The sequence below is a fragment of the Scophthalmus maximus genome, chromosome 21 (genome assembly GCF_022379125.1).
Source record: "Scophthalmus maximus strain ysfricsl-2021 chromosome 21, ASM2237912v1, whole genome shotgun sequence".
Lineage (NCBI taxonomy): Eukaryota > Metazoa > Chordata > Actinopteri > Pleuronectiformes > Scophthalmidae > Scophthalmus > Scophthalmus maximus.
The window spans coordinates 12,264,499-12,277,500 of record NC_061535.1 but is presented as its reverse complement, the minus strand read 5'-3'; the positions used below and the strand labels follow the sequence as shown (position 1 = coordinate 12,277,500).

At 46.4% G+C, this 13,002-nt stretch overlaps 1 protein-coding gene across 1 annotated transcript; it reads right to left on the bottom strand.

Annotated features, from left to right (window-relative positions):
* Positions 1-4,812: 4,812 nt before the first annotated feature.
* On the bottom strand, positions 4,813-11,539 carry LOC118291210 (carbonic anhydrase 1). The gene is made up of 7 exons (XM_035619262.2): positions 11,291-11,539; positions 10,788-10,985; positions 9,050-9,168; positions 8,424-8,516; positions 8,234-8,296; positions 7,967-8,122; positions 4,813-6,515 (listed from the first exon to the last, which is right to left on the bottom strand). The coding sequence occupies exons 1-7, from the start codon at positions 11,322-11,324 to the stop codon at positions 6,396-6,398; spliced, it is 783 nt and encodes a 260-aa protein (XP_035475155.2). The 5' UTR covers positions 11,325-11,539; the 3' UTR covers positions 4,813-6,395.
* Between the last annotated feature and the right edge of the window lie 1,463 nt (positions 11,540-13,002).

Here is a 13,002-nt window from a genome sequence, read left to right as displayed (position 1 = left end):
GACGAGCGGGCCCACGAGCAACGCTGCTGTCCTGAGCTTATGAAATAGAATTAAAAAATAGAAAAATCATCATCTCCGCTTTAGCCCAATAATGTGATCGAAATGAATAAGCATCCTGCGGACTATGGATTCATAAACACACAAAATGCCGAGTCGCCACCATCGAAACCAGCCTCGCCGCAACGGGGACGATTCGATCGATAACATATAAACGAAGACAATGAGCATGTGTGTGTGTGCGTGACGCTGATGTGTCACAACCGTTCGAAATGACCCATGAGATGTTGGTTCAGCAGTGGACTGACCCTGCGGTTGACGGGGATAATCCCCGTGAGCTCATTAAAGGCAGAGCTGCAGTTTGGAACAGTCGTCGCACGCAACGTCGCAGCGGAGAAGAAGGAGAACAGACGTTGTCAGGTTCAGTGTTTTCTGGATCTATTCATACGCGCAGAAAAAAAAGGTGTGATCAAGAGTGGCAGGTTTTTTTGTCCCCCCCCCCCCCCTAATCTTTTTATCGCTGCACATGCAGGATGTAGCTGCACAATGTTATCTTTTTTTTTAGGTAGGACTCACTATAGTGAACAGAGGCCACTGTGGGGGGATGATTCATTTTAGGGCTAAATCTGGATCTCAGCTAATGGACAAGATTAGAATAAATATTTGTGTTTATTTGCCTTTTTCTCACGATGAACTAAATCCACTTGAGAAATATTTGCATCTCCCACTTTTGTTTGTTGACAGAGCGTCTGTTTTCTGGCCTCCAGCAGCATCCGCGAAGAATGTGACAACACCGATGTTGACGTTCGGGGCAAATATCCTGCGTCTCGTCTGCAACGGAAATATTGTGTTTGGTGTTTGTGCATTTTTTTTAAAAAGAATGTATGCAAATTTATGATTGTATAAACACGCGTTTAATCCAACTTCAAATTACAGGCTGGAGTCACACACTCGCTTTCGCCTGTGGATGCCTCAGAGTCACACACAGGGTCAGTGTGCACACTCGCATGTGCCCGATACAAAAGGATAAGGCCGTGCGATGTAACACAATTTGTTCAAATCCCATCCATCTCACGCGTCATTTTCGTGTCGACACATTTATTCCCTCATCAAATGACACGGGAGAGTAACACGTGGACTTCATATCTCCCCGACGCGTCAGTGAATTTCACATGTGGACGAGTGGATGTTTACGTGAAACGGCAATGAAGAGCGAGGGCAGGAAGTCGCAGGGGAAATTCGCCATTGAAATGTTTACGCGGCGCCATTCTCTGCTCACCGCTTGAAATATGCCCAGCGCTAAGTGGAGGGCTTCCTGAGGTGCTATCTTTGAACTGAGGACTCCAAGATCCTGCGTCGGGAGGAGGCTTGCTGCAGAGGCAGATGTGAATATGCCTTTCACGTTACTCTTTGTGCTTCATCTTCACGCCAGCGTTTTCAAAAGCAACGTCGACGAATAGCGGGCAACTACAGACAAATGCAGCCAGTGTGGACGGCACAGTTATGTTTTTACAGTGGGTCTCTTTGTACCGCTCGAAGGACTCTTGGATTGCAAACACACGTTCCTACAAAAAGTTAATCGGGAGAAAATAAGCAAATAAACAAGTTTTTTTTTTTGTGGCTAAATATAACCGAACCGAAACCATAGAGGTGTTATAACAAACTAGAATGGCACTTATAGTGCGCATACCTCCGCCTAGGCCCAACAATCTCAAAATTACACACAGTCATAGATATAAGTCCGCTAAATATGCCTGATTGCTTTCATCAAGATCCATAAATTATTCCCTCGGAAATCTATGAAAATGCAAAAAAAAACTAACAAAAAAAGACCCATAACAACTCCCTATCTTGCAGTGTTAAGGAAAATAATAAGTTTCACAGATATCCGTTGTGTAGTTTTGTCTAATCACGTAACAAACGGACAGGGATGAAAATATAACCTCTTTGGCGAAGTAAAAAAAAAAAAAGATTTTGGGTCTTTCGGTATTCCGGTGGAGTCGCCCTCTGCTGGTCATTTGAGAGAACACAGGTTTCAGGCCGGTGACTACGTCAATCTTCATATACAGTCTACGGTTGAAACAGACATATTAAAGTGCATACATGAGCCTTTACTCCATGGGAAATGAAGGTCATGTACACATCTGAATAATTGTAAAAGGGTTTGACAAACTTGTTACATATAGAACTCTGTTTCTCTGTAGAAAATTGATGCATCAATTCCTCTTGTTGACCAGAGGTTTGCTCACGTCAGCTCTATCGACTGCATGCTGCAAGTGCTGTGCATTGAGTAGTCCCCCCCCCCCCCCCCCCCCCCCCCCCTCGGACTCCCTCGGCCTGTCGTCCCACAGATTATGGACGGGTGCGCGTACTGTAGTTCCTGTCTCCTTAATATATGTCACCCGCCTGGCATGCTTGATTATGCAACAAGCTGCAGCACTGGTCAGGAGCCTGGAGGGGGGGGGGGGGAATGTGTGACATGTTGATTGTGGTGTGTCAAATCTCTGAAATGCGTAGACCGCAAAGATTTTTTGACCCTTGACTCGTTTGCCGTCCACCTTACACGTTCAATAAAATCCATTTAAACGACAATGAAGCGCCAATCATCGCCTCGTGTGTTTGCGCGCGGGGGCTCAGGCCAGTGTGACTAATGTAAATCTGTAATGACTTTGACGGGCTCTGACCTTGACTAACTGTCGCACTGCAGACTTAATGGCCAGGCCGTGTGAAAGGCATGTGCTCAGGGAGACTAAACATGTGAATACGCGGGCCCACATCTGTGTTGTATGATGGCGCCCAGCGGGAATCTTTTTTTCCCCCCTTTCACCCAGCTGTCACAACACCGAGTGAGATGAAAAGATGCGACAAACACACACACACACACACACACACACACACACACACACACACACACACACAAGGATCATACGCTGGACTGTGCTGGAGAGAGGAAGCTGCACTGGAATGGCAGCAGGGGGATGAGGGCCGATGATCAGTGGCTGTTAGGTACATAATTCAGCATCGTGGATGATAAGAGACACATTTGGGTTTTTCATTCACACCTTTAGTTAGTTTGAGCACAGAATGACTGTGGAAGGATAACTTGAGCGTAGCAGCTTAGCATGGCAGGGGAGCGTGTCTAAGTTCCCTCAATCCTGTGTTCCCTCAACCCTATATTCTCTCAACCCTATGTTCTATCAACCCTATATTCTCTCAACCCTATGTTCTATCAACCCTATATTCTCTCAACCCTATGTTCCCTCAACCCTATATTCTCTCAACCCTATGTTCTATCAACCCTATATTCTCTCAACCCTATGTTCTATCAACCCTATATTCTCTCAACCCTATGTTCCCTCAACCCTATATTCTCTCAACCCTATGTTCTATCAACCCTATATTCTCTCAACCCTATGTTCCCTCAACCCTATATTCTCTCAACCCTATGTTCTATCAACCCTATATTCTCTCAACCCTATGTTCTATCAACCCTATATTCTCTCAACCCTATGTTCTATCAACCCTATGTTCTCTCAACCCTATATTCTCTCAACCCTATGTTCTATCAACCCTATATTCTCTCAACCCTATGTTCTCTCAACCCTGTGTTCCCTCAACCCTATGTTCCCTCAACCCTATGTTCCCTCAACCCTATGTTCTCTCAACCCTGTGTTCCCTCAACCCCCTAGTTAATCTTCCTCCCCAAACCATTTGCTCTCGCAGTGATGATGAGAACATGTGCCGTTTGAAAACAGCATTGTTTTAAAATTGGTCTGATTGTGTGTTTTCCTTACGATGACAGGGGCTTCTGTGTTTAGCGCGGCACCAGTTAGAAGAACAATGCTGTTTATTTATCCTCCCTCCGCAGGGATCGCCGCAGTCAGGATGTTGACGCGAACACACTAATTCGTACCTCGACGTCGAGCGCATTGTTACGACTCTGACTGTACGAGATCCAAGCCGTCTTAAAGCGGTCAGAGACATTTTCAAACGACTCGCAGCACATCTGACAACACAAATTCTTTATACTTCGGAAGTCTGGCAGAGCAACTGGTTAGACCACCGGGTCAAAGGGTAAACGGGGGCATCACCAGTTTTGATGAAGTTTTCTCAGAGCAGATACCAGTTATCAGATATGCCCTGAAGCCGACCTCTCCATTCCAAGCCCAACGAATTGTTTTTTTGGATTTTTTTGCTATGCAATTAGTTATTGATTCAGACCGGATGAGCCAGACGATAAGCCAAGCTTTTTAATTTCATTGATATTTCCTCGGACGTGCGCTGCATTTGGGCGACTGAGGCTACACAACGGGGGCCGAGTACGTTGGCTTCCACCTCTGTTCCGATCCGTGTGTGGCCGAGTCGGTGTCAAGCAGAGGAGGTTTGTCTCATCTTCCCGTGGAGGTGTTTTCCAAGAGAGGTGAGAAGTCACGTGCTGCTCACATTTCACGAATGCCACTGCTGATTAAAGGCGCCAGTACACGTTGGTGTTAGATGCTCGCAGGAGATTTTCTTGCCCTCACATGACGAAAGGAGATGATCGCCCGTCGCCTACCATCTGATCGGTCCCGATGACCAGGTCGGGACCTTCACCAGTGCGGAACTTTTCGCTACTTTTGCACTTTTGAATCTTTTTCGCGGCAAATATTTCCACGTTCTTGCAAAATCCCAGCAACTGGAGCGACGGCCCCGACCACATAACGCGTAACACTCAGAATGGTAATGATGAATCACAACACCCCTCAGTCATCACGAGGATTCTCTGAAATGTAAGATAAGGAAAGCGAGAGCAAGAGTAAACACAGGAAACACAAGTTAGTCATAAAATATATTTATTTAACTAGTCAAACGTCCACTTCCAAAAGAGACAACGACACATACTCGAGGGACGGCCCTAACAGTAGTTGGCATGAGGCTTTTTTTTTTGTTGTTTGTTTTTAAAAAAAAACACTAATTACAATCTTTTTTAGGAAATACATCATCTTTGTCCCTAATGTTTCAGATTCTGCTCTCAGGGCCAAACCTGGAGGTCCCTATGAGCGGAGAGGGAAGCTCATGTAGAGCGTATCATGAATTATTCCCCTGTGCAGGGCCTGACACCAGGCTGACACCATCAGTCGTGTCTGTTGGCAGGTTCTCTTCTTCCTTGGCTTCGTGCATTAGTAACTATGGCGTCGCCTTTTTCGCGGGCGACCGTGTGCGTTTGGAGCATTAGCGCGCGACACATTTGAGAATTCAAAACAACACGTGAAGGGATTTTCTTCACACGTTACATTTCATTTTTCGAAGAAAAAAAAAAAAGAAGAAACCAAAACACAATACCAAAAGGAGGGTCCCTCCTCCCTATTGTTATATTAGCAGAGCATTGGAAATTGCAAAGAGCATAATTGAGGAATTACTTAAGACTTATTTTTGCATAACCAGTCAGGCTAAAAAACAACGACATCCATTGTAATAATAATAACGACAACACAACATGGGATGACAAGCACGTGGCAGGTTTAGAGATGAGGCTGTGGCCACGGAGAAACACACGGCGTCCACATGGACGTGTCAGTAGCTTGCACTCGCCGCGGTCTGTCCTTGTGTCCTCTGTCGCTGCTGTCCGCTGGATTTTCGACTCAATAAGCAGGTCAGTGCCTGTAGGCACCGCGTCTGCACGAGGCGGCGCGTGCAATGTGGAGCGAGCCGGCGGGGGATTTTCTGCGTCAACCGGCAGGCGACGGAGGCGGCCGCAGCGTTTCATTAAGCTGTCGTGGTGCAGACGCTGGCAGTCAGTCAGAGATTACAGACAGACTGGCAGCGTGTGTGTGTGTGTGTGTGTGTTTTCATCTACACCTCCTCCTCCTCCTCCTCCTCCTCCTCACAGATGGTGATATATCCTCCCTCCTTGACTACTGCAACGACCTAGTGCTTCCTGCTTCGCAGTGGGCCCAGAACACAATTTTGTTTTGACTTCATATTTCATGTTTTCGGTGGGGAAAAAAAAAGAAAAGAGGAAGATCTACACACATTGGTGTGGTGTCTCTAAAAACATTGGCACACAGATGCCAAATCTTGGTAAACGCGTGGCCTCCACCATGAATGTGTTTTGTCTTACGTCAGGGTGTATCGTTTGCGAATGCTGCAGGGGCTCGATCTCCCGGCACCGAAAAGCGATGGGGAAACGGGGAAGCTCATTTATTCTTTTTAAAAAATTGGACGGAGAGAGATATGTGTGTGTGTGTGTGTGTGTGTGTGTGTGTGTGTGTGTGTGTGTGTGTGTGTGTGTGTGTGTGTGTGTGTGTGTGTGCACTTCGTGGCTCACTGCACTGAGAGATATCTCTGACTAAAGGTTAGGGGAAGGGGGGGGTAGGGAGAGGGCAAGAAAGGGCAAACAGAGGAGGGGGGAGGGGGCATTACTTGAAGGAAGCGCGGACAGGGCGACCCTTGAGCGGCTGGGGGGGGCGGTAGTTGTCCACCATGCAGCACTCGGCCTCGCCCTCGGCGGAGAAGAGCAGGCAGCGGAATTTGGCCATCTGTGAACAGTTGAGGACAGTTGTGGCGTTAGTTATTCCTGGTGACCTCCTGTGACTGTCACTCACTCGGCACTTCACTAGTCGCGCGAGCGATCAACCTTCGCTCGGCGGTTGTATCATTGATACTCGGAGAAATGAAGTGGCATTTCTTTGGGGTAAAAACTGGAAACAAGAAGAAAAACACAAACGCATTTTTTTTTTTTTTTTCAATTTGTGCAAACACTTAACGGGGAAAAAAACTAATTGCGTTTATTCACTGCTTCCGCGGACTTTATGCGAAGCCACGCGGCGTTACGCGTCGGACGATTTCTTGGCGGGGCGCCATAAACTGTGAGGTAAAACCTTTACCACCAAAGCAAATAATTGTTAAATGCGAAAAAGCCGTCATTTTGTGGTCGTTGAAGAGACGTCTCTGTAAAGCCTCAACCCTACACAGCCCAGTTCTCGACGACTACTTTTGGGCCAAATGGAGGCGGACCGACCAGGTCAGCCCAAAGAACCAACGTCCCGACGACGCCTGGTGTTTGGTGGCTTACGTCTGGCAAAGTTAAACTTTGCTTTCTGAAACAAACTAAAGATGAAAAACCCCAATGCGAGTCTCCTCATCGAACCTGCGACGAGAACGTGATGATTAAGCATGTCTCAAGTGACTCTGAGTGACCTATCTTAACCCCGTCTGCCGCTGACGAATTAGCCCGCGCTAATTAAACTGCAGCAGCCACTTGGACACGATCTACTCTCTGCTGGGACGAAATGAAGTCAGGCGACGGTGGGCGTCTCCTCGCCGCAATCAGCTGATAACAAAACGGCTGACTAACGACGCTATCTGCTCGACCGGGCCTCGCGTGCCTCCGAGGCTGAAAGCGGTGCGCGGTGCACTCGTCGCTCGCGTTTAACCCTTCGAGACGCCCACTCGCTGCCGCGGAATAAAACATCCGAGCGGGCTAAATGGCTCCGACCACTGGGACAGACCTGACTAGAGAGGCTGTTGGCTGTTGGTTAGAGGTCAAATACGTGGGATTAGGGGGTACATTTAGAAGTAAATACTTCAGGTATAACGTACCAGTGTACCGTGCTTTGCTCAGCTCACTGGAGCTGCAGATTCTTCACCCACAGAATGTGACGCGCCGTGCGCTGCGAACATTTCCCGATGACCCCCCACGAAATGACTCAGAAACTCTGTGCCGACTTCCCTCTGCTCTTGTTCTCATGGTGGTCTCAGTGTGTATTGTGAAAGGTGGGGGGGGGGACCGCCACCCTGCTGTATATTCTTTCCTCCTCACTACAGAGTTACGTTTCTTCTTGACCTTTCAGCCGATCTGAACAATCAGGGCCTTGATGTGGACGTCGCAGTGAAAGAGAGGATTCGCAGACGGCGATATTCTAGACCGCCGAGGGGGGGGGACGCGCGCAGCCAACTCCTTTTCGCTGCTGCCAAAATGGGCGTGTACCTGCTCTGGGCTGACGCTGATTGGCTCTTTGCAGACAATCCAGGTGACGCTCTCCAGCAGAGGGGGCGTGGTCAGGGAGCCGTCGTACGTCCAGTAGTCCAGGCAACCAGGGAGCAGGGTGGCGGGGTCGAAGTTGTCGAAGGTGGTCTGCTTGCCCTTTAGGATGATACGAGAATGTGAGCGACAGGTCTGTAAACATATCCTTATCATAAATCAAATGAATTCAAATATGTATGTTTTTTTAATTTTTTTTTTACAGAAACGTACTTTGGCCTTGATGGCATCGAAGGCGTCGAGAAGCTTCTGGAGATTAGCATTTTTATCACCGATCTGAAGAAAAATAAAGAGTTATAACAGTTATAATCATCATCTGCAGCAGTGTTGTGTAATATGGTAATGAAGCCATGTACATGACGGGAAATGAAAGGATGAATATGTGTGAATCGATCCGACAGACCTTCAGGAAAACTCCGACAACAGCCAGTCCGTCGGACTTGCTGGCTGCTTCTCCAAAGCTCGCGTACTTGGTGTTCCAGTGCACCAGATGCAGCTGGTGATAAAAAAAAACAAAATGGATGAATAAACAAACAACCAATAAATAATCAAAAAAAAATGCAAATATGGTAGAGAAACATTGAGCTGAAAAGCAAATGAAATAGTCACATTTGACATATTTATCTTTAAAAATCCTTTGGGGGGCAAAATGTAGAGCCGTACTTGACTAAATATTTTTTACATTAAAAAAGTGTCTTAAAAGGAGAATAACCACATATTTGCTCCCAGACTACAGTTATAGTTCTATAAACCATCTCTGAAGCAAAAAAAATGCTGAATTTCCTTATGTTTATACACACAAGTAAAATAAATGTTGTTCTCTACTTGGGCCTACAACTTTGAATGTTGAATCCAAGGCCTCGTATCAACCCAACCAATGGGATCTCTTCTTTTCCAGAGCAGCTTTGCTCCTAAACTTAAAACGTAATCTCCAATCTGTCCCCTCGTCCCTTGACACATGAACCCCGGGCTGCATGCAGCTTTGTCAGCGCTGCATGTGATCGCCACGGAGGCTCAGAGCATCCTAACCTCAGCAGGATACTTGGTCCCGGCCACCGTGTGCTCGGAGCCCTTCCCGTCGCACGCCCCCCAGTGGAAATGAAACTGCTTGAGCCTGTAGATCCCTGAGATGGGTCCGTCTGTCAGAGCTGCGGGGAGAAAAAACAAACCCAGACGTCAGCTGAGAGTGGGGGTAGGTAGTGCTGCAGTCAGCCAGTGAGGCCTTGACTGTGCATCACTGTCATCCGCATCCTGCTTGAAAGGAAGAAAAAAATCTTCCTGAGCAGCAAATATGAGAATAAAGGGAAGATATGAGAGGATACACACACGGGTGCACAAACACACCATGTACACAACTTGTGTCACCACCAAGCAGACTTCCTATTCCACGGAGGCAGACTCAGTTCCTGTTGTGTAAGCGCCCGGTCAAACTGAGGGGGGGTCACAGTCCGACACAATGTCCAGGTATTCTTACACAATATCTCTATTCACAGATTACCAGGTGGTTGAAAACAGCAGCAGATAATCCTGTGTGTTATTCTATTTATGGCACATGCACACGCACACGCGCACACAGGATATGTGTTCCACAGCCGTCAGCCTCAAACGATGAGGAGGTGCAGAACAAGTGGGTGTCTGGGAATTCTTTGCTATTACCAGACAATAAATATAAACAATATTTTCCGCGGTGCACACGTGACGCATGACCCGATGTGTGAGGATGACACACACACACACACGCGCACGCACGCGCGCGCACACACACACACGCACGCACACACACACACACACACACACACTTCGCTCGGTCTTTATTTAGAAAGGCATGGGTGGAAGAATAAGTGCAGTAAAATACTAGGGAAGCCATCATTTATCTAGTTCAGTGTTTTTTTTTCTTCATCTTGCTGTGTTATTATTAGAAATAATCCATGGGATTGTTTTTTTTTATTTTTTATGTAACCTTGTTCTTCTTTGTCCTACATCACATCAGCAGCTTAGGACAAATAATACAAAACCCTGAACACACAAAAAAAATAATAATCTCCAGCAATTGTTATTTGTCTCTTTTGGAATTAAATGGAAAACAAAGGGAGGGAAGAAAATCTATGCAATCTGCATATCGTTGCTTTTGTTAGGATGGTGTGTGTGTGTGTGTGTGTGTGTGTGTGTGTGTGTGTGTTCGGGGGGGGGGGGTGAAACGTCTTTGAATTGGGTCTCTTCCAACACATTCCCACGCACGCTTGGCACATTCATAGTTAACTGGGTGCGGGTTCATTCGCAGGGAGCAACCTTCGTATTTCCCTCGCGTTTGACCTCGGTGCCAGCAGAAAGGAGCCGGCGTGGGAAAGGTTCGCCAGGGGTTACATTACCAATTCAATTAGGATCGGCTGGCTATTTGAATTTGCATGCAGCTCTTGCTGCAGCCTTATTCATGTCTTTTACTTAAAAAAAACAACCAAAAAACATATATGTATAAAAAGGCGCAAACCATTTCATTAAAATGAAATGAAAAACGACCTGCAGGCGTCGACTGACGCATTCACTGGCGCATCTAGTAGTTCATCATCAGAACCTGGCTGCCTTTGTTCTCAGACCTGAGTGCAATACTCTCACATATAGCTCATCTGCTTACATCAACAAACATTCAAAAATAATAAGTGGACACGTGTACAGCAACACAACGAAATATTGAAATATCGGATTCCCCGATCAGAGACTGGAGAGGGGTGATGTCCACGGATTCATACAATATTAACGTGGCACTTACTTGAGCTGTTGGCGTCGTCCGCGAAGGTCACCTGGAAGGAGTGTCCGTTGTTGAGGATGTCGAGGCAGGTGGACGGGTCGTACTTCAGGTTGAGCGGCTTCAGCCCCGAGTCGTACGACGCGTCGCCGGGCACGATGTCGATGGGCGACTGGCGGGGCCCGTTGGCGATGGGGAAGTTATCGGCCCATTTGTCGGGTCCTATAAAAAAAAAAAAAAAAAATGACACACAGGGAGGAATATTCATTGTGGTTAGAGTATTGAAATGTCTTAAAATGTGTGGGCTTTTTTTTGTTTTTCCTTTTTCATTCATTGGATAAATTGCGCATCTGAGGATGGTGACGCGCGTAAAAATAAAAAAAATCAAAACACCCTGAATTAGAAATCTCTGCAGTGACCCGTGAATGCACCCTCCTTCCATTCATTCCCCGCACTGCTGGTGTGACTGTAACAGTCCCCTCCGTGTAATGCCATTAAGCCATGAAGTGTGGAACGCGTCGCCTCACCGTTGCTCGCTGCGTATCCCCAAGCGTGAGACATTGTGGGAGTTTGGACGTGTGTGAGAATGCGGAGCCGGCGCGTCGATCCTCTTGTGGAGCGATGAGTGTCCCCTCAGTGTCCTCCACCTGACAGCTGCACCGCTTTTTATACACAGGCTGTCTGTCCCCTGTGCGCGGCGACGTCCGTCAGGCTGGTGTTGGCCACATGATGCGTCCGCGCAACCACCGGGAGGAGTTTCGATGCGCATGCAGCGGATCAATGAGTCTCTCCCCCCTTCTCTCTCTCCCTCCCTCCCTCCCTCTTTGTCTCCCTCCTCAGCTGCGGTGGTGAAGTCTTCATTGACAAGCCGACGAGCTGCGTATTCCTTCGTCCATCATGCCGCGCGCACCTGCGCTTCCCATAACGGGTTTAACTCGCCCGTGATGTCAGGGAATAACGGAGTTACGCAACAGCATGCAGCCGATATAGTGTCACACTCATCTAGGCTACTACAGCTATTGAAAGGAACAAAATGTTGATATCACCGCGTGCATATTGGATATTATTCCCTGTTTGGTTACAGACCCATGTGAAACCGCAATGGAAATGAAAGTGTTTACTGTGCAATCACCGCGATGCTTAAAAGTTAAATATTTGCCAGAGCGTCCACGTGTAACAACAACAGAGGTTAAAATCCATGTTTGGTCCTTGATGACCTCATTTCCCTATAGTGGATCAATGAAGTAGGTATTTCTGAACACTTAAAATGACAGAACAGATATCTTGTTATTGCACGATTTAAAAAGAATTGAGACAAGAGATGAGGCCAAAGCATAACAGAAGTTACCTGATATTGTAAAGAATACGCTTGACAGTATTATTTAAAGACACTCAACAATTACCACCTTGACAGAGGTGAGGAAAAACTCCTTGAGCACACAGCTTCAATAATAAGTAGTATTAATTGTTGCAGTTGCATTGTTTTTAAGGTATTTTAAAAAAGGAGATGTAAACAGACAAAGACCTGGTTTAAGGAAACTGCACCTGCTCCCCTAAAGCTCAGAGAGACAAATTCATTTCAGACACAAACACCTGATGATCTTGTCGAGGGATGAGTCTAGACCTCACTTCTCCTCCTGAGCAGTTTGATTTCATCTCAGTGGCAGGTCCAGCTCAGACAACAATGCCATAATTGAGTTTTTTGCTCATTGTTTCAGAAACAGCTCCACAGCTGTTGTGGCACTACGGCGCCACCTGCTGGTGGTCGATGAGCCTAAAAGGCTTGTGGTCAAAGACAATAATTTATACCACCAGTGATTTTTGCAGAGATTAGTCTTTTTTTGGTTCATTTTTATTTTGGTGTTGATGGGGAATCAAACACAACTAAATCAAACATAATTAATTTATCACATCTTAATCCAAATTAAGTGACACTGCATATCATGGATAGGAGTTTCCCGAGATGTCAACCGATGTGCAGGATTATGCTCCAATATTAGGTCTGTTAAAAAGAAATAACTAAAGTAAGCCATTAAAAGGATGTAAACTTTCGTGCCTGTATTTTGAAGGGTTAGACAATCCAAACCGGAAGTATTGATTTCGTTTCTCGCACTAAAAATTTAAACAATCTGGTTATATTTTGGTTTTAGAGCTTTATATTGAACAGTGTAGAATAGATGATAAAACGATTCAAACAAAGTAATTATGACACCACTTTTTAAAATTATAGTCCGTTTTT

Bases quoted from the DNA above. Each gene is read 5' to 3' on its own strand.
- LOC118291210 (XM_035619262.2), bottom strand. From the start codon at position 11,324: ATGTCTCACGCTTGGGGATACGCAGCGAGCAACG. The intron at 9,169-10,787 runs GTAAGTGCCACG...TTCTCCCCGCAG, and splicing joins GGACGACGCCAACAGCTCAA to CTCTGACAGACGGACCCATC. The intron at 8,123-8,233 runs GTACGTTTCTGT...ATCATCCTAAAG, and splicing joins TCGATGCCATCAAGGCCAAA to GGCAAGCAGACCACCTTCGA.